This window comes from Bos grunniens, chromosome 3, assembly GCF_055505025.1.
Source record: "Bos grunniens cultivar Pamir isolate PY7600 chromosome 3, Bosgru_T2T1.0, whole genome shotgun sequence".
Taxonomy (NCBI): Eukaryota; Metazoa; Chordata; class Mammalia; order Artiodactyla; family Bovidae; genus Bos; species Bos grunniens.
The window spans coordinates 32,252,800-32,277,059 of record NC_141167.1 but is presented as its reverse complement, the minus strand read 5'-3'; the positions used below and the strand labels follow the sequence as shown (position 1 = coordinate 32,277,059).

Sequence of the window (24,260 nt, the reverse complement as noted above, 5' to 3'; positions counted from 1 at the left end):
AGATCAGATCAGTCGCTCAGTCGTGTCCGACTCTTTGCGACCCCATGAATTGCAGCACGCCAGGCCTCCCTGTCCATCACCAACTCCTGGAGTTCACTGAGACTCACGTCCATCAAGTCAGTGATGCCATCCAGCCATCTCATCCTCTGTCGGCCCCTTCTCCTCCTGCCCCCAATCCCTCCCAGCATCAGAGTCTTTTCCAATGAGTCAACTCTTCGCATGAGGTGGCCAAAGTACTGGAGTTTCAGCTTTAGTATCATTCCTTCCAAAGAAATCCTAGGGCTGATCTCCTTCAGAATGGACTGGTTGGATCTCCTTGCAGTCCAAGGGACTCTCAGGAGTCTTCTCCAATACCACAGTTCAAAAGCATCAATTCTTTGGCGCTCAGCCTTCTTCACAGTCCAACTCTCACATCCATACATGACCACAGGAAAAACCATATCCTTGACTAGATGAACCTTTGTTGGCAAAGTAATGTCTGTGCTCTTGAATATGCTATCTAGGTTGGTCATAACTTTCCTTCCAAGGAGTAAGCATCTTACCCGTCAAAGTCAATGGGAAAATTAGAAAAACGAAGTTGCAGAATTCTTTGTTGTTACATTGAAGTCATTGTATTATTCTGTGACAGGCAACATAAGCAAGCTGTCAGCACCAAGCCTCTTCACCTTTTGCTACAGAGAGATATAATGATTTTAAAAGAAGCACAAGTGATACTTTATACCATAATAACAGAAACAATATAATTTCCACTTATTAAGTGCTCACAACGTGTTAGGTATAGTATTAGGTGCTTCACAAAATCCCTGCAGGGTCGATATCATTATCTCCATTTTAGGGATAAGGTGATTGGTGCTCAGAGAGGAAAAGTAGAGTGTCAGTGTGTGTCTCGTTTCCTTGCACTAGGACCAAGGTGATCTGATAAGGGTATTGTCTATTTTGTTTGTTGCCACTCCTGCCTCGTTCCATAAAAGTATTGAACAAATTAATTAGCAGGAAGCCTGTGTTTCTGTATCCACCCTTCTGGAGCCTCCTCTCACCTTGTAAGGAAATGGACTGGCTTTGAAAGTTGGCTGCATCTCTTATGAATCAGTTGAAGGGCAGGTGGATCTGGGGCTAGCACATGGGTGAGGCAGCCCACGTGTCATTTCTCTGGGTTCACCAGAGTCATCAATGCAACCCAGGTCATTTTGGAAGCTGCTAGGAAACCACACATCCACCCTCTTTTTTCCTGGTCCTACCGTTCTGTACCTGCAAATTCCTTCTGGTGGCCATAAAAATGCTTATTCTGAGAGATCAGTCTTCATCCTCTACTCTGCCTACACTGGCCGTCTGTCTCCTGGGCTTGATTGCACCCTGAGAAGGGCGGGAACCCCTGGAAGGACATGGGAGTCTCCTCCAGGCCCACAGTAAGCTAAAATATCTGATGGTTGGACTAACTTTATGGACTCTGCTAAGATCAGAAGTCAGTCTTGGCCATCTGGGCAAGGTAGTAGGGGGCAGTGGAGAGAATGCTGGTTCTGGGGACAGATAGCCTCAGTTCAGACCCTGATTTCAGCTTAATGTCCACTGTGTGACCCTGTGCGAATTACTTTTCCTCTCTGAGCACCAATCACCTTCTCCCTAAAATGGAGATAATGATACCTGCAGGGATTTTGTGAAGATGTGAAGCACCTAATGCTATACCTAACATGTTGTAAGCACTTAATAAGTGGAAATTGTGTTGATTCTGTTATTATGGTATAGAGTATCACTGTACTCCTTTTAAAACGATTATATCTCACTGTAGCAAAAAATTATGGTAACGTAAGTGAGTACCCTCCCTGGAGTTTTGCAGTGACCCATCTGTGCCACGGTATGTGGTATTCCTAAATAGATTACTAAGCTACATTTTTTAATCTCTAAGATTGGTATAATAATAATATATAATAATACCTAGAACTACGTTTTATTGCCTGTTTTTTACATATCAAGGAAGGTGTTAAGTAATTTTATAGGCTGTGATTCAAATCATACTAATGGTTAACATTTACTCAATATTCATTTTATGTCAGCCACAGTTCTCTATATCTTAAATGTATAATCTCAGTCTTTAACCCAACGAGGCAAAAGGTATTTTCTGCCCATTTTGCAGATAAGGAGAGGCTTAGAGACCTTCTTAAGCTCTCCCCAGATTCCACAGATAAGAAGTGGCAGTCTGAGTTTCAACCTTGGTCTCAATCATGTTGCACACGGTTTTGATGTGGAGAAGGAAGATGTAGCCTGATTTTACAACAAAGAGCTTGACTCTTAGCAGAAGCAATGGGGATGCCCTCATTCTAGCAAGAAGGGGAAGCAAGATTCAAACCCAGATATGCCTGTTTCCAGCACTCTGCCCTTCCCACTGAGCACACTGGTTCCTGAGCTGTATGATGTCAGAAACCTTTAAGAATGATAAGACTGTAACTACTCTAAGAACTATACCATTATTATTAGTACCCCCAGATGCCTGCCTGGCTTGCTCCCTCACTGCATGCTAGTTTCTACTTACAAGTCATCTCCTTAGAGCAGTTTTCCTGATCACAACTGTAGAAGGCAGACCCCGGGAGAGCAGGGACTTCTGTTATACTCCCCTTTGCAACCTAGCACACAGCCTGAGACTGAGTAGTCACTTGATACCTTTCTGCCAATCACTTGACTCCCTGAATGCTTCTTGCCCAGGGCTCCTGACTCTTCTTTTTCACGCCTGCAGGTTATGTTGCTATGGGCGCCGTCCTCCCATCCTTCTGGGGCCAGCAGCCCCTTGTCCAACAGCAGATCGCCATGGGTGCTCAGCCGCCAGTCGCTCAGGTGATGCCGGGGGCTCAGCCCATCGCATGGGGCCAGCCGGGTCTCTTCCCTGCCGCTCAGCAGCCCTGGCCCGCTGTGGCCGGGCAGTTTCCGCCAGCCGCCTTCATGCCCACACAAACTGTTATGCCTTTGCCAGCTGCCATGTTCCAAGGTCCCCTCACTCCCCTTGCAACCGTCCCAGCCACGGGTGACTCCGCCAGGTCAAGTCCACAGACCGACAAGCCCAGGCAGAAAATGGGAAAAGAAATGTTTAAGGATTTCCAGATGGCCCAGCCTCCACCTGTGCCCTCCCGCAAACCCGACCAGCCCTCCCTCACCTGCACCTCAGAGGCCTTCTCCAGTTACTTCAACAAAGTCGGGGTGGCACAGGATACGGATGACTGTGATGACTTTGACATCTCCCAGTTGAACTTGACACCTGTGACTTCTACCACGCCATCGACCAACTCACGTGAGTGTCCTTCTCTGGAGACATAAACCCCTGAGAACAACTGATGCCTTGTTTCTGCTGTCAGAGAAACCACCTCAGTTGCAGTCAACAGGCCTCTTTGTTTATATCACTACTATTACTACCACTAACAATAGCCTACTACCACTAACAAATAGGGGGGCTATTTATATGTACCTTCTCCATGCTTTATATGTGTTATTTCCATACTCTAACAATGCTTATGGCAAGTTTTGTTAGACCTGTTTGACAGATAATGAAAATGAGATTCAAAGACAAAGAAAATAGACAGAAGGGTAGAACTGAATACAAGCCTGTTATTTTTCTAGCATGTCACCCGCTTTTTCTGTTTTTGTTCATTCGCTCCTTCGTGTGTTCATGTATGTATATCCCAGCTCTGATACATAGTTTTGGGTATGGTTTATTGAACTAAAACTGAATGGAGTACGTGCATTTAAATTTTTTTAGGAACAAGGATAAAAAAATTAGAAAATTAAGATCAGAAGAAAATGCAGGCCAGAGATAGAGCAGTTGTAAAGCCTCCCACAACAGGTAAAGTAGCAGCCAGAATGTGGCTCAAAGCTTCACGTAGTCAAAGGGAAAAACAAATTAGTGGTTGTAGCAGAACACTCTGGACTAGGAATCCAGAGAGCAGCTTGATTACGTCTTAGTTTTGTGCCAATGAGCAAGTCATTTTATTTCTTTGTGCCTCAGTTTCCTCAACTATCTCAGGCTAAGGATCATAAAAAGCATTCAGTGTACTTTAGTACAGGTACTAAAACATCACAACCCTCACAGAGTAGCAAGTATTTTTATCATCATTGTTATGGCACACCCAGTGGATTCACGCAGAGTCCTGGCCTGAGGTTCTAATCCTGCCTTCTCTACCCCAAGCTGTATCTTTGGGCAAGTGTGTGCTTCTTGTAACCTTCCTTGTGTCTTGGGTAGGATAAGTGAGCTGGCTTCGATAGCTGTGTGCCTTGTCCTGTCTGTGGCATTCCGTGATTCTCTCCCAACTCACCTTTCTACTGCCAGCCTCTGGCAAACCAATACCGTGCAGCCAAACAGAATCCAGATACACTGGGGTACACTGATGCCAGCTCGACACCAACCCAGGAAGGTGCCTGGTGATCCAGTCTGTGCCCTACCAGTTGATAAGGGGGAGGAAAAGGCTCATGGCACAGCGAGGTTGGCGTTTTCATTACTGTCAGATGATGCGGATCACTGCTTAGCAAATACCGTGAATTGTTAAAGAATTTAAGATGTTAACACAATTAGATAATGTCACTCCAGCCAGGTCCAGGATGCTGCTCTGAAAATGAACCTCTTCTATGGGTATAAAGAGCCTACTTCTTCTCAGGCCGTATGATCTACATGGTGGGGGCATCTCTATTTACTCCAACTCACAGGGTTTCAATGAAGAATCATGAATTTTAAAAAAATGAAACGCTGAAGAAATGACAGCCATGCATAAATAAGCAAGCATCTTTTGAAAGCAAATGTCTCTCTTTCAAGGGGCTGGTGTGCTAGCTACATATAAAAGAGGGAAGTGTAAATTCTCTGAGGACAGGGAATATGTCTTAGTCATCCTCGTGTCGCTACACTTTTTTTGATGCTCCTGTGGTATCTGGCACATGGAGGTATTTTGGAAGGTTGTAGAGAATGAAGGAAAAGGAACAAAACAAAAGCCACTTAGTAACTCCTGTGTTTCAGAGCAGGGCTTTGTATCCTCGGCACTACTGAGACTTGGGGCCAGATAATTCTTCATTGTGGGTGGTTGTCCTGTGGATTGCAGATGTTTAGCAGCATCCTTGGCATCTACCCACTGGATGCCCAGTAGTCACATCCTCTTCCCCTAGCCTTGATGACAAAAGATGACTCTTGATAATGCCAAATGTCCCTTTGGGAGTAAAACTGTCCCAGATTGAGAACTACTGTTTTAGAGTATACAGGTATTCTATAAAACCTTCTAAAGGTTAAACACTTACATAAACAAACAGTTTTGCATCCCACTGATTACATCCAGTAAGTATGAGCAGTATACCTCTCAGTATTGATGGCTTGGTCAGATTCTCAGCCTTTAGTAAAAAACCACATCAAAGTCACTTTGGAATCCAATTTCACTAATAAATATTAAGTGTGTGCTGCATATCAAGGTGTTTTCACATAAACTATCTCTTTAAACCTACTTCCTTTTAATTAAAAAAAATCCTATGTTTTAAAGAAAATGAGTGCAGCCGATCTTTATATCCTCTGTCCGTCAGCATCACCTTTCAAATGTTTTGGGTGGAGAAGAACCAAAAGTGATCCTCAGATAGAAACAGAAAAGCGCAGTGGGGCTGAGCAGTATCAGGTTTGTGCTAACTCCCGGGGCTCCTGCTTCCTCACAGTTGTGTTAACTCTGAGAAAGGCACTTCATCGCTTTGAGTGGCAGTTTCTCCATCAGAAGAAGACAGCAGGTACAATAGCACCTGCAGTGTTTATATTAGAGGGCGTGATGAATGCAAAGTGCCCAGCCCCGTGTCCAGCTCACGGACAAGCAGTAAATAACGTCATTCTAAAGACGTTAGAGTTACAGAAGCAACTCACTAAGTTTTATAATCACTCACTGTCTGATGAGCAGCCAGATTTTGTAAATTCTGGGAAGTAATGGCAGGGAGACCTTATCAATGGCTTTTGAAGTTCAACTAGTAAATCAAGTCTTCTCCTCCTCCCCCTACCTTGGGGCTGAGCCAATGAGGAGTATTTTCCATGCCAAGTTAGAAATTATGGAAAGGAAAGCGGTTTCCAGTGGCATATTTATTATAAACCTCTGGAATAAAGAAGACAAGGAAATTGTGGGAAGGTCAGGACAGAAAACGCAGATCCTTATGGAGCGAGGAAAAAAGCATCAGCTGTGAAGTTGCCTTCAGCCATGTCCATTTCCCCAGATCACTGAGACACTCTTCATTCACACAGGTTTATCAGACAACACCTTCATGCAAGGATACAAAGCCTGTTTCCACCTCTTGCCAAGTCTGAGACCTTGAGCAATTTAGCAACCTTCACTGTCCTTATCTGTAAAATTGGAGAACCCCTACCTCAAAATGGCTTTATGAGGATCACAGATATTACCTGTGAAATTTGATGGCCTCTGATACATGGAAGGCATCCAATAAATGTCACACTGTCCTCATCTCTGTTTATTCTTCTTGAAATAATTGTATGAAATTAAGAAAGAGAAAGAAAGAAAACTATAGTCCAGTGGGTCTCAACATGAGTCTGTGGAAACATGGAGTTTCTGATTCAGCAGATGTGTCGAGGGTAGGGTCCAAGAATGTGTATTACCAACAAGTCCCCAAATGTGACTGATGCTACCAGTCCAGGGAACATCCCTTGAGGACCATTGCCTCACCCATCCCTGTGGACCAGCTCCTCCTGACTGTCAAGTATGTGAGAGGACAGGATAAATAGAGAAGAGAGATTAAACTGTTCAACTGATTTGACTTGTGATGGGAAGAGGTGTCCTGGGATTTGACTCAAACATAACCAGATCCCTGGGGTTTCCGGGGGGTAGAAACAGTTGCCTCTGGACACTTAGGATGTTTTCTCTTTTTGCATGGTCTCCATGTAGCTCCAACCCCAGCCCCTAGACAGAGCTCTCCATCCAAATCATCTGCATCCCACGCCAGTGATCCGACCGCCGATGACATCTTTGAAGAGGGCTTTGAGAGTCCCAGCAAAAGTGAAGAGCAAGAAGCTGTAAGTGACCAGTGTGTTCTGAGTTTTTTTTTTTTTCCATTTAAAACTTCTGTATCTAAAATGAACAATGCATGAGGACGCCTATGTAGAAAAGAATGCTGACTCAGACTCAGGTTCTAAGGGGTAACTAAAGGGGTTTTTTTTATGTTCAAATGAGCAGCTGAAAACTGCTATTCTTTCATTACATTGTTGCAAATTCTCACATTTGCAGAAGTGGCATCCTCTCAATAGAGTGCTGCCTTCTTTAAAATAATGGATGATATGTGTGCATGAAAATGTACCCAGCTGTCTTATATTTTAAATTACTGAAAAGAAAAAAAAAAAAAGTGTTATCTTCTTGTGTTCTAGCCTGATGGGTCACAGGCCTCATCCAACAGTGATCCCTTTGGTGAGCCCAGTGGGGAGCCCAGTGGTGATAATATAAGTCCACAGGCCGGTAGCTAGATAGCACAGGTCTGGGTAGGTATCTGTCCTTTTGATCTCCCACCCTTAAGCCATCGCTCTCCCTTTTGCTTGTTCATTGCCTCTGAAGTCGCATCCCTGATGTTCGCACCATCATCCTGGCCTGAGCGTATCCCCGACGTTTGCATCATCTCGCCTTGCCTGGTGTCTGTTTTCCACCTTGTTTATCCTCATGGATGCATGACCTTTGACATGTATTGGGAGTAGGGGTAAAGGTGAGGAGTGGGGAATGGTCATACTATTTTATTACCGATATGTTCTGAGTTGGGGAGGGGTGGTGAGGCATGGTCAGAGCTGCTTTAATGTGGATTCAGTGTCTGAAAGCATCAACATTCTGAGATGCACACATTCTTTCTCAGTGAGATGTGGTCCAGATGCTTAGACCCCTTCAGCGGTGTGTCACAGAATTTGCCTACACTCCACAGATCTAAAAAAGAGAGAAAAAAAAAAATCACCAACCAAACACACTTCAAGAAGGCAGACTAAGAACAAAACAATCAGTGCTTGAAATAAAATTGATAGAGATGTGAGATCGTGGTAGCCTGTTCTGTCTGGCCAAAAGAGGCCCTGCACCCTTTCTGACATGAAAGTGGAATTCAGAGCTGTGAAAATGGAATTAAAAGACGTGTGGCATTCGCTTCTGAGGCTCTGCTGTTTGCACCTGTGTGACAGCCAGTGGTTTACCACCAAACCACTTCAGACTCCATCAGCAGCAACTTCGAGAGAGGTGTACTTACATTTACTAGAAGTGGGTTTAGGCACTTGAATTTCAATACATCTGATTTGATGGAAAGAAAGAGGGGCTGATGAAGCCAACTTTCCCAGGAGACAGAAGTACCCGCTTGTTACCCAGACATGATTTCTAAGGTCACTCCTTGACAAATGTCTTCAATTTTCAGATGCTTTTCTAGTTTTCCATAAATGCCTAGGACCGCAAGGCCCTAACCAGCAGAGCTCCGTTTTTAGGCCTGAGTAGCATGGTCAGAACCATTAAAATGGTAAATAGTTTTCACTGTTCATAAATGGACTCTGAGGCTACCTTCGAATCAGTTGCCATTTGTGTATAAGTTATTTTGATGGTTATTGAAAGCTCATAGAGTATTTTCAAAGTGCGTTTTGTTCATAGATTTTATGATTAGAGAATCTCACATACCATACATTCTGCCACATTTCATTCACCTCAGTGCCGTATATAGCACACGAGAATACCATCGTGCCATGCAAACACCCGACTAAAAATGTAGTCTTACAAAGCTATGTGGGGGGCTTGTGATAATAGCCAGAGTCGATGTTCCAGGAAAGGCAGAAGGTGGAGAAGATGGGTGGAAACCTTGGGAAGATGCCCCAGCAGGTTATCCCACCCTTTTCATAGTTCTGTTTCACATGCTCACCCTTGCCTTGAAAAATGTGATGAAGTAGGGGTGGCAAGAGCCATTTGTCAGCATAACAGCCAACGTCTAATCCTAAAACTGAACTTCTAGACAACAGAGATGACGGACAGCATTTGCAGATCGATGCCTCACACCCTCATCGTTATGAGTCTGTTCTGCTTGAGATGGTTGTGCAAGCTGTTTTGTGGGGCTTCAGCCTGCCGTGTTGTGTTTGATGCTCTGTCTAGAACCCCAGGCCAGGGCCGAGTTGTGAATGGATGTGGCACAGTCTTGTGGGAAGAGCTCAGAATTTGGAACCTGAGTTCAAATTCTAGCTCAGCTACCTAATAGCAGGAAATCTTGGGCAAGAACCATACTTGCTGTTGCGTCTTGGTGTGCTTATCTGCTGGCAGGGCCTGCTGTATCCATTACCTTAACTGAGATGGCACGTAGAGACAGACACTCAGTACTCAGCTTAAAAATCTGGGTTCTGGAATAAGAGTGAATTCAGAACCTGGCACTAGCACTGATGAGCTATGTGACCCTGATGAGATGTCATAACAATTCCCTATCTTATTTAGAAAGACAAGGATAAAAATAGTCTTCCTCATGAGGTTATTGTTTGGACTAAGTGATATGTCTGGAATTCTTAACACCACATCTGAAACACGGAAAGTAGCCAAGCTGTTAGTTGCCATCAGCAACACCAACACCAATCACCACCACCCCAAACCGTCATCACATGTGCTCAATAAACATGGTTCACCAGTCCCTTGGATTTTATACATTTAGCCCTTGTGTTGAATACATTCCACCGTAAGGACCCAGGCCATTGCCTGGGAGGTTTTGCTTTGTACTTTGTATTTGCAGGTAATTAATTTTCAATATGCCTTAAAAGAGCTTTGGGAGAAAAAGAAAAACCCTATTTCCTAGTTCTGTGGCTCACCCTGCCCCTTAATCAGAACGACCCCTTTTAGGGCCTCAGGGGCCAACTCTCACTTCTCCAAACAGAGCAGCCTTATCTTAAATTCACATGTAAATCATAATAAGTAGTTCCCAGCTCCAAAGGAGGGCTGGGCTGTAATCTTCAATGAAGCAGTTTTCTCCCTTTGAAAGCTTAGTCTGGCAATTTCACAATGGCCTATCAAGGGTCACATGCCAAGAGGCCAATGCCAGCCTTGCTGACACATCCCACGTAGCCTTAGCCTTGCTAAGACACCCATGTAGTGATGGTGGTGGTGGTTCAGTCGCTAAGTCGTGTCCGACTCTTGCGACCCCATGGACTGTAGCCTGCTAGATTGCTCTGTCCATGGGATTCTCCAGGCAAGAATGCTGGAATGGGTTGCCATGTCCTTCTCCAAGGGATCTTCCAACCCGGGAATCAAACCCAGGTCTCCTGCATTGCAGGCAGATTCTTTACCAACTGAGCTACAAGGGAAGCTCCCAAGACACCCATGACGGAAGTCCAAATGGGGCTTCTGGGCCTGTCCTTCAATACAGCATAAGCCACATTTGATCTTTCTGTCTCCATTCCATTCAGCCATCCACTCAACCGGAAATTTACTGGCTGCAATTTCTTAGCGCCTTTCCAGGCATTTGGAGAAAGGATACACCATGCAGGGCAAGTTATGTCCACAGCTCTATTTTCCCCTCTGCCTCCATGCAGTTGGGAAGCAGGAGTCTCAGCCTTATCACCATTGCAACCATTATCACCAGCTGCTTTTTATTAGCAATGCCCGCACAATTCTGAGTAGGTAGGGGTGACATCTGTTGATAAGTTAAAACCATATCACACCCTCGTAAGAGGAAACAGACGGCCTCAATCCCTCAATCGTTGCAGGTGGACGCTTTGGGGCCAATCTCAAACAGCATTTCTGTTTTAGCAATAAGGGAGAATATCTTCAATTATTTCATGTTTTCCCCTACCCTCCCATCTGGGAGAATCACGTGTCTGTAAAAGACTGGGTCAACAAGGGCGCAAAAAAAGAACCCAAGTAATATTATAATGGCTGTTGTGGGAATGGCAGGTAATTTATACTCCACTGATGTGTTGCTGGAGCAATTTTAAGGGCGAAATGTTAGCTTTTGAGGAGATGAAAGAAAAATGAAAACATTTATTTGGTTAAATAGCTAAGTAAATAAACTGCCTATCAGACTTCCCCAGCTGTCAAGTCAAAGTAGCATCTGTAACAATGGAGAATTGTTTGGTCTGTCTCCCTTAGTAACAATAGATATTGCCATAAATAATAAGTCACTGTCATTTTTTTTTAAGACCAATCTTCATAGTGGGAACCCAAGACACATAAAATATAACCTGATGGATTTTTTAGTGTTTAAGGGAAAGAAAAGCAGAACTTTAGACGCTTTGGGAGAGAGATTTGGAAAAAAAAAAAAAAAGAGAGAGTGCAAACAGATGCCTAGAGTCAGGGGACTTGGGTCTGAATTATAGTTCGTAAGCACATGATCTTAGGTGGGACCTTAGCTAACCCCTGGAACCCCACTTCTCACACATAGATGAAAATGAATCATGACAACAGCTCCCTCCTCAGGCTCTCCTAGGATCCGAAGATATCATGAGTATGAGTGCTTTATAAGCTTTGAAGTAAAATAGCACATATTTGGCATTATTATTACTATTATTCTATTTAAATAGAATCACATAGCAAAAAGCCTTAAAACAGAGAACCACAGAAATGGAAAATAACCACTTCTTTCCATGAGCATAGTGGTGCTCTGAAGCTAGTCCAAGCCAGCCTGGTCCTGGCAGGAGATGGGAAAGCCTGACTGAGGGCAGCGGTAGCCAGGTTAGAGACGTAGGCTTGATGCCCAGGGACAGGAAAAGATGGAATCAGGAGGAGGTTAAGGCTGAAGGGAAGTGGGAAGAGAGGAAGAAGAGGCCTGCACTAGGAGACTCGCCGGATGCCTGCCTGTTGGGGATCGAGGCGGGGCCAGGAACTATGCTAAGAACACAGAGCAGCAGGCTTGAGCAGAGAAAAAGGCAAGTTTACATTGGGAACAAGTGTTCTTGAGGTTCCTTTGAACTTCTAAGTTCAGATGCTGGTAGACTGCTGAACATGAGACTCTGGAGGACAAAGGCCCAGAGATGGAGATTTCAGCATGATTTTCAGCCCCTAGAGTAGTGGGCAGAGCTAGAATCCACTGATCATTTAGATCTGAGTTCAGCAAACACTCTGTGAACAATGTATGCTTTGTGGGCTCTCCGGATCTCTGTCACAGCTAATCTGTTCTAGTGTTGTATCAGGAAAACAGCAAAAGACTGCATAAGGACTGGGTGTGGTGAGTTCCAGTAAGACTTTATTTACAGAAGAACTGGCAGTCACTAAAATGGGCTGGTGGGCTGTCCTTTGCTGAGCTGAGCTAGATCATGCTCATTGTTTCTAGAATCACCCTGCAGAAGGTAATGCAAGTAACCTTGCACTTACTACTACTAATGAGATAACTTTAAAAATCAGCAGTGTGTTTATAGCGCTTTCATTAAACATCACCTAGTTCAATCCTCAGGGAGACACTCTTAAGTATTTTTATTATTCCTGTTTCACAAATATGGCAGGTAAGGTAGAGAGGTTAATAACTTGTTGAAATCACAAGAATCACATGTAAGGAGGCTAGGATTTGACTCTAGACCCTGATTAGAGAACTTTAGAGCACTCAACCAAGACCAGGACACCTGGGTTTTAGCAGCCTCTGTTTGACTTAATTGCTTGTGATGTGAGGCATATGGCTTCATTTCTGGCCTTTGGTCTTCTCTTCAGAAAAGCAGTTACTCAGGCCCTTCTAGCTCTTACATTCTAGGACTTCTAACTTGTCCAGTGTCACCCAGCTAGAGCATGGAAGACCCAATCCTTAAAAAGTGTCTTCCAACAGCAGCCTTCTCCCAGGTTGTCCTTATTCCCACCTAATGAAGGAAAGGCCAGAAGTCCCTGAAATGCAGTGACTTCTTTAGGTGTTCCGGTGACTCTCCATGTGAGATGTAGGACCCTCTCCTGACCACCAGGAGCCTACTCAGAACAGGCCCATTTGCTTTTGGCAGAGAACAGGCATCAGCAACCTCAGTGCCCTCATCTGCTACAGGACAAGTTAAAAAAAAAAAGTGATGTCAACATGCAAAGCAGATTACTTGTGCCCGTCATTCGTCTTACTGGGGAAGTGCAGAGTTGATCAGAATGAGTGTGGACTTCCTGGGAACTCAAATTGTGCACCTGTGTTCACCAAGTGGGTTTTGGCACCGTGAGGCCCCTGGAAGCAAGTGCATTTGGCAGCAACTTCAGTCTCTAAGGTATTACCATTATATCCATCCTTTGTTTTGAAGGCTTTCCTATCCTAAAAGCCAGATTTTCAGGCTGAAAGTAGTCAGAAAGCTTTGTCATTTTCCCTTTTCTTTGAATAAAAAAAGAAAGGAAGACTCCTGCCACTTGTTAAAATTCTTTATGTCATATGAGCTCGTTTATTACATGTTACATGCAGGACCATGATATTGGTGTTACAAGCCCCATTATAGAGATGAAAAAACCCAGGTGAAATGCCTGCTTCAGTTCATACAGGTAGTTAGGAAGATTGCAGGAGTCTTTGTGGCTCTAAACATTTTTCATGGATTTAGATGGCACTTTGAGTTCTTTCCACCTTAGTTTTATTCCATGATTACCATCCCCCTTTTCACTTTGCCAAGCTAGGAAATGTAAGACCCTGTGGTAGGCCTACTGAGGTAAGCCCCAGTGTTGAGGCTTTAAAGACCCCGAGGCTGAAGTTGCTGCCTAAGCAGGGCGATGCTGAGGGCCTCAAGCTTTGGCTCACCTCCCAGCTGCAGTCTGACCCCCAGCTTGGCTCAGCGTGGCTCTCACTCCCCAGGCGCCCAGGATGGGGCAGATAACAGGCTTGCTCAGTAACCAGATTGCATGGCGCGTGACCTCACGTCCAAGACCACCTTTCTCAGCATGCTGCGTCTTTTCCCCACTCATCATCTGTTTTGAACCAAACTTTGCTTAACGTGGCCAAGCTTCCCCAAAACACAGTAAATTTAAAGTGAAGTCATAAGCACAATTGAAGTGGCTTTCCAAAGGGGCTCATGAAAATGTGGGATTGAAAACTATGTACCTTTGTACTTCAAGCCAAATGGCTGGGAAGAGGTAGGGAGGGGAATATGCACGAAAGGGGAGTCCAGACCCTGGGCTGCCCCTCCTGGCTCTCCACTGTTTCCTGTGGACTTTTGGTAAAACACCCCTCACATCCGGAGGCCTTCATTTCTTCCTGCTGGAAAGGAACTGTCAGACTGAGAGCCCTTCTTGCTTTGACATTTTACAAAAGGGATCACATGGCAGTGGAGAGGACAGTGGGCTTAGTAAAGACCTGGGTGTGTTTACATGAAACGCTCGAGAAAACAAATCTAACCTACAGTGGTCAAAAGCAGATCAGTGTGGCCACAATGGAATGAGCGGCTGACTGAGCAGGACATGGGGGAAGTTTGTAGGGTGAGGAAATGCTCTACATCTTGATGGCTTTGTCACAGTTTATGAAACTGTACACTTAAAATGGGAACATTTCATTGCATGCAAATTACACCTCAGTGAAGCTGATTTAAAAATAAGAAATAGGTAAATTCATAGAGATGGAAAAGTAGATGAGAGACTAGTTACTAGGAGTTAGGGGTCAAGGGGACTAGGAAGTCACTGCTTAATGGGTCTATTTGGGGTAAAGAAAGAGATTTAATAATGAATGTCTGTGAATTATATGCTTAAAAATGATCAAAATGGCAAATGCTTTGCTCCAAATATTTTACTGCAATAAAAAAAAACTAAAAATGTAACAAAGGTGATTATATCCCCATTCTGCCCTGTGCTGGCTGAGTGACCTTGGGCCAGTCACCAAACTCTAGGGAGCCCTGCTTCTTCCTGTAAAAGGAGCTAGGAACTCCCAGGGTACAGACTCTGTGATGTCCAAACGAGACCATGGCTGTGATCAAGGAAAGCCCTCTATAGACTCTAATTTGGTTTCTGTAAATATATAGTCTATTAATACTCTTCATTCTGTGATTCTGCTTGGTTGTTTGGCATGAGCTCATACCTCATACGTAAAGCCGTCTGCAGACACACGGAAGTCTCTGCTATCCACAGGGCCCTGCAGCCAAGCCCTTTAAATGTACTCTGCATTCTTTCCACATAGTTTCCCGGGACAGATCCTGTGCCATTATTAGGTCTCTTAACAGCCCAGTTACGATATGAAGAAGTGTCAATGAAGGAGATGGAATTATTAAAGCCACCTGCCGGTGATTTTTAGGCTGAAAACCATCTTCTATAAAGGAAGGATAGAATCACTCACCCAGATAGAAGAAGCCTTACTGTTTTGGGAGTAATTTCTCTGTGCCAGACTGTGTGCTCAATGTGTGTTTTCTCCTTCAATTCTCAGTGAGGACTTCTAGCCTCATTTTACAGATGAGAAAACCGATACCCAGAAGGGTTAAGCAACCTGCATGGAGTTGTAAGGTTGCTAAGTAGGTGACAGTGGAAAGAGAACATCACATGACAGCCAGGAGCCAGCCCAGCCCTCACAGCTGGGCACTTGGTGTTCTATTGCATGTAAACAGTTTCACAGATGGGCGTCAGACAAGGCACCGTGGTGGGTCAAGGCCCATTCAAGACCTCTCAGTAGCCATGGCTGCCATGAACATCATCCAAGCTCCAAAAATGACCAAACATTATTCGTTCCTGGCCTTAGTCTTACTTTGTGCGTCCTGCCTCCCAGGTAAGAATTATTAAGATAATCATGCTTCCTGAAAGCACCTAACCAAGAGAGACCCTCCCCCTAAACATCTAATATGTTTAAGCTTAACCCCATAGGAAGCCCTTTCTAATCACTTCTTCCAGACTTGCCCTTGGTTCCCCTCATTGCAATGAGCAATAAATCAAACTTGCTCAAGTGCAAGTGTGTTCCCACAGTGCCTGTGTACCACAGGCAGTTGGTAGGAAGAATACCAGCCTGGATCTGCCCGATTTCACATCAGTGTGCATATACTCTCTCACTGCATCTCCCAGAACATAGGGTATTCAACTTACGTCAAAGGCTAGAGAGTTGATTTGTTTTCATCTTTACTGCATGGTTTCTATCTACTTTGTTGTCCTCTAGAAACAAAGGTTATTAATATGCCAGATTCACAAGTGAGCTTATTAAGGTTCATAAGTATTTGCCCACTCCTAGTAAGAGAAGGCAACGGCACCCCACTCCAGTACCCTCACCTGGAAAATCCCATGGATGGAGGAGGCTGGTGGGCTACAGTCCATGGGGTCGCTAAGAGTCGACACGACTGAGCGACTTCACTTTCACTTTTCACTTTCATGCATTGGAGAAGGAAATGGCAACCCACTCCAGTGTTCTTGCCTGGAGAATCCCAGGGATGGGGGAGCCTGGTGGGCTGCCGTCTATGGGGTTGCACAGAGTTGGACACGACTGAACCGACTTAGCAGCAGCAGCAGTAAGAGAAGCAACTTTCCATTCACTCATTTACATCCTCACGCTCTATGTTGTAAGTAGGTATGCCTGCCAGGTTCCAAGCTTGTGCTCAGAATGTGGGACACTGACGTGCAAGGTACAGCAGAGCTCACTGTGTAGACAGCACTAGGAGGAAATGTGATGGCAGTGTAGACGTGGGTCTCTGCAGGGCACTGCTGGAGTCCAGGAGCAGAGTGGTCTGCGTCACCTGCACAGTCCAAGAAGCCCTTCTATTTGGGCTGGCTCCAAAAGTATGAACCTATAGGTGCGGGACAAGGAGAGGTCCCCAAAGTGGAAGAAACTGTCTAAGCAGAGTCTCAGGGGTGGGAATCTTATCGTGTCAGGGGGACGAGGGGCTTCACTGGTGGCTCAGACGGGTAAAGAATCTGCCTACAATGCAGGAGACCAGGTTTGGTCCCTGGGTCGGGAAGATCCCCTGGAGAAGGGAATGGCAACCGACTGCAGTATTCTTGCCTGGAAAATTCCATGGACAGAGGAGCCTGGCGGGCTACAGTGCAAGGGGTGGCAAAGAGTTGGACACAACTGAGAGACTAACACTTTGGCTTTCAAGGGAACCAGAAGAACAGAGCGGAAGTGTAACCTAAAAGAGAGTGGAAGTAGATGAAGCCAATGGGAAAGGGAGCCACATTGGAAGGGCCTCATGGGTCATTCCGGTGGGGGGATGAGGGTGGGGTGTCTGCATTGTCCCTGGGGACTTAAGGAGCCTGGAGGGTTGTTTCAATCAGGAAACTGGTATGACCAAATCCTTTGCAGAAAGATCATTCTGACAGAAGCATGAAGAATTTTTTTTTTGTTTTTAAAACATGATATATGTGACCAGAAGGGTGACTTTTGATTCATGGTCTGGAAAGGGGCATTTATTAGTTCTAATGGTCTATGAGACTAATAGGTCTTATGTGCCCAGTGAAGGAACTTTGACCTTACCCTGTGGGTAATGAGGAGACTTTGAAGGATTTGAAGCAGGGCAGAGAGATACGGTCAGATCTGACAAAAGAAAACAACAGATATCAAAAATGTGCTGTGTTAATGTGTGATTCCATTTAGGCTTTTTGGAATGTCAAAAAATAGCCTAAAGACCCCATGGTGACCTTGCCAGAAGTCAGGTCAGAAATTTCTGGATCAAATGATTTCTTAGTTCCCCTCTAGCTCTTGACAGTCTTAAGATTCTGTAACAAGGAAGGTAAAGCTATTTCCAAAACGTATAATGCATCAGAGTGTCAGACTTTGGGATTATCTGCTGCTTGGGGTTTTCCACACCAGTGCTCCCCTTCATTAGTGGGGATAATTGAGAGTTGACTGCAGTCGTTACCGCTGTTGTGATGGGTATTTGAAGCTAAACTCCGGCAAGCAGGAGATGTGTGAATATTTATCTCAGCTGCAGAAACTTAATGCAGTGTGGCATTAATTACCCTGTCTGAGCCTGCTGTCTTCTTCTGTTTTTAGGTGTCATTCTCAGTTGAATAAATTAGTTTCCAAAATTAGAATAAAGCAAATGGTAGGGTGGGATCAAGGCAGCCTGACTTCTTAGGGCCTCCAAAAAGCCGAGTGAGCTGAGAAAGTCTACCGAGGAAAGAGGGAGCTGCATTCTGTGGCCCACAGAGCACAAGGCGGCGTTGTTTCCCACTAGTGGTACTTCACAACTTTACCCCTCCGCCTTTGCTCCACTCACTCCACCCCCAGAACACAAACACACAGAAAAATTCCATGGTTAGGCTTACCACAAGTATCTGAAACATTTCAAGACATTGGCAGAGAATAAATTAGGTGCTTAATAAATCATCTTGCTGTAGCTTTTGCTCAGAATTTGATGCTGAAAGAATAAAGCCAGGGGAGAGTGTGTTTAGGGCAAAGGGATCAGAACAGTGAAAAAAGTAGAAACTGTATCCTAGACATTCACATTCATTCAACAGACCTTCATTGAGCACCCACTATGCTAATAAAATGGCAGACAGAACACACAGGTGGTAACTCAGAAGTCGGGCATGGAAGAATAAGCTTTCCTACTGTATGTCATCAGATATTTGGAAGAAGATTATACTTTTTTTTTTAACCTTTTCAAGGACAGTATGAAGTCCCATGGTTGGAAACCATGCAGGTTTCCAATTGACAAACTGTTCTATTACACAACTGGGTGCCTCCAAGAGAGGAAGCTCCTTGTTCCTGGAAGAACACAGAGATGATGAGCTCTAGAAGAAAATATGCTGGACTTGATCTCAGGAGTCCTGGATTCTATTTACAGCCTGGTTACTAAGTAATCTTGTGATTCTGGGGAAGCAAAAGCTCTCTTCATTGGGCTTCACATTCCATCTTCTTGCCCATCCCCACTTTACAATAAAAGCAAGCAATACAACATATTAAATCTATGAGAGGCAGCACAATGACTTTGAGTTCACACAACCTCTTTGATTTTCAGTTTTTACCTGCAAAATGAAGATGGAAAGAATAAAAGCCACTCCTGGGATGGTTAGGCAGGTAAAATATTGGGATGGCCAAAAAGTTCACTCAAGCTTCTCATAAGATGTTACAGATGAATTTTTTGGCCAACCCAATAAAACATAAAGGTATTTTATATAAATTCCAAAACACTCTACAACACCATAGCTGGAAGACTTTTTGCTTGTTTGTTGTGGGGTTTGTTATTGTTGTTATTTAATGGCAGCTATTGTAATAAATGAGAGAAAGCACTGGAACTTACTTTTAAGTCTCAAGTCCCATGTGACTTACTAGCCATGTGACCATGGTCAAATTACTTAACTTCTCTGTGCTTGGTTTCTCATTTGCAAAAGAGATAAATCACTGCCTTAATCACTACATTCAGAAGACAATGTACTTGAAAATACGTCAGACACATGGTAGAGCTACAGAATGCCAGTTCCATCTGTTGGTTCAAGAAAATAAGCAGTTGAAAAGAATCTATACCCACATAGCAGGAGGCAGGCTAATATACAGAATATGGCGGAATTAAGATGTCATTGTGTCCATTTAATTCTGGTACAAATATCTGAGAGTGACAGCATGGAAGTCAACTTTAACAGAAGGGACTGTGCATGCTTCATACCAATATATTGACCTGATCTGTTTGGCCAGTGCACCCTGGTCCATTTCAGTATGAACTGAAGTCTGAAGTGACTTCAACGAGGCCAAACGCCATTTCCCATCTGCATTTGGATTGAATTTTTGCTGTGTCATATATTGGTGAAAACCTTGTGTATATCTTAGGACAGCCCCAGGGTTGCAGGCAAGTGACTGACCCAACCTGAAACTGCAGCAGGAGTGGATGGAAACAAGCCCTAGAAGCTTTTAACTAAGAGCTAATGGCGTGGTTGCTGTTCTCTCGCTCTAAAGCACGCCCAGTCATCGCTTCTTACAGAAACCAAAGAGCAGCTTGAGACAGAATTTCAGCAGTCTCGAGTGGACGTTCATAAAACTGCCTTGGAAAAACATTGACTTGATGTATGAGCATTGTTACCATGTTCTGAAGAGCCTTTTCAACTGCTTATTTTCTTGAACATTCCTGCCAAACACTATGCTAGAGGCTTTATATATATTCTCTCTAATTCTCACAAGAACCCTGTAGGGTAAATGGAATTATTCCCATTTCATGGTTGGGGAAACTAAGGCTCAGAAAGTAAAAGTGTCTTGTCCATATCACACAGCTGGTCCAGCTCTGTCTGCTAGACCCTGTGATTTCCCTAACAGGCTCAGCTTGAAAACCAAGGGCACAACTGGGTGAGTTGTTCTTCTTAAGGATAAAAAAGGATGCCAAAATGACATGCACCATGACTGAATAATCCCAAAATAACCTAAGGTCATTCATCATAAACTGTCATCTTTCTGTTCTAATTCCAAACCCTCCTTCCCAAGCTGTCTTAGAAAACCCTATCAGGAAAAGAGCAGGTCTCATTTTGTCCCTCTGTCCATAGGAGCCGGAGCCTCTCTATGCGCAGATCAACAGATGTAAGAAATAGCATCAGTGCGGGCTTGTGGCGGGTGCTTCAAGACTGGCATGGAAATCAGCATCGCGACAGGCTCTCTTGTATTTTTTCACCTCACGTCATCCCACGAAGAAATTCACGATTGCCCAATGGAACTCCTTTGGAAGAGGGAACTAAGAGGTTTTGGCAACCACTGGCAGAGGTCTATGGCAGCACAAAAACAAACTCACCGAAGTATAAAAAACCATACCCAGCATCAAATCACAAATCAAGCAAGTGCTCACCCAACAAATGTTCCAGGCTCTCTTAGCGTGGGTTTAAGATGACCCAGTATGTGAAACCCTAATTCTCTTTTTATTTCTCAACCTGCTGACCACTGTAAAGACATCTGATTTGGAGTGACAGGCCTCGGAGAGGTACATCAGGGTTGGCACTGACGTCATTTAGGCGAATGTAAGGTCTCTGTCACCACAAGATGCTCATTCGTATGCCTTTTCCCATAGGATGGTATAATTACAATGTTCCACAAGGCCTGGTCTGCCATTTTTTCCCCTTTCCTTTCTTTGTCATGTTTGAAGTTAATGAGTGTACAAATTTTTGTATTGCTTTTGACTTTTTTTTAGATATTGATTAAGAAATTCAATTGGGAAAAAAGAAAAAACCCTATATGAAATGAATTCACTTGAAATCATCACAAGACAAATAAGTGGGTGATGATTCTTTTTGATTAAGAATGTTGCCAAAACAACCCTTTAAGCTCTTCTGCATCCCGGTGAAGAAAGACAGATTGTGGTTTAACCTTCACTCTGTGAGTAGGAAAGGACATCGAATCCCATTGATGAGAAAGATGAAAAGTACATCTGATTTCCTCAGAAGCTCTAAACTCTTTAAGTCCAATAAAATGAGATTTTTTATTTTTCCGATATCTTGCTGCTGTGATGCTATGCAGACAAGTGTCTTCTCCATGTGCCATTTCAAAGAAAAGTCATTTGCCAAATACTTCTGGTACAATCCTGGTAATGTGGTTTGGGATTTTAAAAAGTCAACTTGCTAACGGAACAGTGGTGACATGAATATTCAGAGTAACAAACTGATTCTGTGGTCACAATGGTTCATCTCTATCTCTTTTTGTACATCAGAAAATTCAAATGGGATTTTTATTTTATAACTTAAAAAAAAAAAAAAACCTTACCATTAAACTCTTTAAATATTTAAGGGAAATGGCTTTAAGGAGTTCTAATGAAAAAAAAAAAATTGCCCGTTTGTGTTTTTTTTTTTGTAAATATAAATGTTAATGAAAATGCTTTTTTAATAATGCCATTACACTGTAGAGAAGGTAGCAGATTGAGTGCAGAATGTGACAGACTTGATGGGTGGGGCTCACTTTCCGGAAACTACTCCGGAGCCTATGGTAGGAAGCTGGAGTTCAGGGACCACTGTCAGGAGCAGTCAGCCAATCAGCAGCTAGTGATCAGGAAGGGAGCACGTGACTCCAGCCTCTCATCTAAGTCTTTCTGCGAGAGTACGACCCTCTGTGTAAAACAAGAAATAGTTCACGCTCTGAAGGCCTGTCCTTCAGATTCTGAAACTCCCTCCCACATGTCCACTCCCACCGACCCTGTAGACATCACTGGACTGTTTGTACGTGAAACAGAAGAATTTAAGCTTCCTTTTTTTACATTTATGAGACAAAAAGTGCAGTGTTTGGTTCGTATGTTTAGCACATGATTTTCATAAAGAATCTATATATTTTTGCCCTACAGAGAATATTGTTCTACAGGTCAACTGTGTTTTCCTGATGTTCCTATGCAGTTACAGTATGTTGAATTGAATGGTTTAACACTAAGAAGAAAACTTTAAAGAATCATGGGATGAATTGGATTGGGGGTGGGGGTGATTATCCTTACTTGGTTTTAAAATTTGAAAGTAGAATTTACCTTGATATGATTGACTGCCATCAGCCTGTGTACTTTGATACTTCGTATCAACAGAAACTAAAATGATTTGGAAGAAGGTATACTTGGTGACCAAGGGAAATTTTGAGAAGTCAAGGTAATTGTTACTGTTTGAAGCCCATGTTTTACACCGTCAGGTCACTGGAATCTAAATGTTTTCCAGTTAACTGGCAAATGTGCATTGCAGAATAGATGGACATGGAAGGTCCGAAGAACTCGAGAGCTGAAAAGGGCCATTACCGTCCTCTGTAGCTGTCACATTTTGGTTGACATGACTTCTCCAGGAATGTGCATACTTTGGATGAGCTGATCCTTCCATATGAAGGGGAAAATGGGAGAGGTGTGATAACCATGAGAGTTGTCCTGAGACAAGTTCAATTGCGTTTTCTGGGGATTTGATGAGATAGGCAGTTCCCACAGGGAAGTAACCTAAATTGCTCTGTTGTCCGTGATTCTGATTCTGAACCAGTGGTGCTATCTTCTCCCTCAATATGGTTGTCTTGAGTTTGTCTTGCAGTATCACACCCTTCCACTGATTCTGCGGGTTGCTTCTGACACATTCAAAGTGAACTCCAGCCGATGGGGCTGTTTGAGGTACACCCTCTGGAGCTCATCTCATAGTGGAAAGTGACAGCCCAGTGGATTTGTCATCATTCGTTGAGTGTGGGTGAAAATGTAGCTGGCTCTGAACTTAAAATGGCCCCTGTAATACACTAAAGTGAGGGAAATAAAGTCAAGATTTTAAACTGCCATCCATGTTATCATTGGCTGAATTCTGCTGTCTAATAAGCACTGTTTGGGGAACTCAGAACCACTGTATCCTATCCCAGGAAAACAGTGAGATTTCCAAATGAGAGCTGAGGTGCAGGTACCAAAAGGCCATGGGGAGTGTGCACAGTTCCAGTTAGACTGATAGAAAATCCACGTGTACAACTGTTAATTCCTCATCCTTCACTAGCACGAAATTTGTCACTTTAAATTTTGAAACCAGGGAAACACCACCTGTCATTCTGTTCCCATTCCCCATAGCTCTCTTTACATGCCTCGAGACATTTTTGATAATTCGTACTCATCCCTGTGTCTACTGAATCCCCATCATGTAATGTACCGGGCACCTTCAAAAAAAAAAAAAAAAAAAAGTTTACTCTGTGGGTTTGGTTCATTTCAATTTCTGTGTTCTGACACATATTTTTTTAATAAAGATGAGAAAGAGAAAATGACTGTTGCAGTACATTTCTAGATCTACTTTAACTTTACCTCAGATGACAGTTTGTTAACATATATGGACACGTTATTTTTAACTTTATGTACAATGCATTCAACAGAACAGCAAAATTTTTAGAAATTTTCCATTAATTTCTGTAACACACCATGTAAAACTGTTACAAATAAACATGTTTGAGAACAACACCTTAGCCTGGTTTTATTCCATAAGCTTCTACTGGAGATTCAGGTTGAGGAATTGGAAGAAGAAACTGCTTCTCTTGAGACTTCCATTGGACCAGGTGAAGGCCTGTTTTCCTGGCACAGGACCAGAAAAAGAAAGCTCCATTGAGGAGTTAGGTCAGTTTGTCTTCAGTTCAATTCAGGTACTGGCTCTGCTTGGAAAATCACAGTGAGGAATGAGGAGGCTGTTGTCAGAAAAAGCACAGCCTGTGTAGGTGCGGTGTTCAGACCACACTTAGCGTGGGACTTTAGAAGTTGGGAAAGACCCCAGGACTTACCCTATGGATTTGTATCTTCTTCTAAAAAATATAAAAAATAAAACATGAAACCTGCTAAACTGTTGGTTAGAAGACCAAGCTTAACCTAGACTGTCAAAGAATTTGCCCCGTAGTTCAAGATCATCTGCTGTAAGAGACCCAAAGAATGAAGCATTTATCTTCCTTCACATTCTGCACACAATCCATACCAAAAAACATGAAAGGAAAAGAAGTCTGGAGCTGGACCTTGACTTTTATGTATTGAAGAACAGAAAGAAAAAAGTGTGTGCGTATTTATG

The 24,260-nt window shown here is 43.5% G+C and overlaps 1 protein-coding gene across 50 annotated transcripts in view; it reads left to right on the top strand.

Moving 5' to 3' along the window:
• Window positions 1–23,668, top strand: part of DAB1 (DAB adaptor protein 1) — a 1,332,660-nt gene extending 1,308,992 nt beyond the window's left edge. For 25 of the 50 annotated variants that reach the window (XR_015160070.1, XR_015160089.1, XR_015160096.1 and 22 more), the window contains 5 exons: window positions 2,729–3,277; window positions 6,888–7,015; window positions 7,364–7,403; window positions 7,548–11,845; window positions 20,292–23,668. Coding sequence is in view for 17 of the 50 variants with exons in the window: in XM_086390191.1 (XP_086246317.1) it covers window positions 2,729–3,277; window positions 6,888–7,015; window positions 7,364–7,403; window positions 7,548–7,684 (854 nt within the window). In the remaining 33 variants the exon portion in view is untranslated. Of the gene's footprint in view, window positions 1–2,728; window positions 3,278–6,887; window positions 7,016–7,363; window positions 7,475–7,547; window positions 11,846–20,291 lie in introns of all 50 variants that reach the window. The other 25 variants (XM_086390203.1, XM_086390197.1, XM_086390196.1 and 22 more) reach the window with 10 other exon arrangements.
• The last annotated feature ends 592 nt before the right edge of the window (window positions 23,669–24,260 follow it).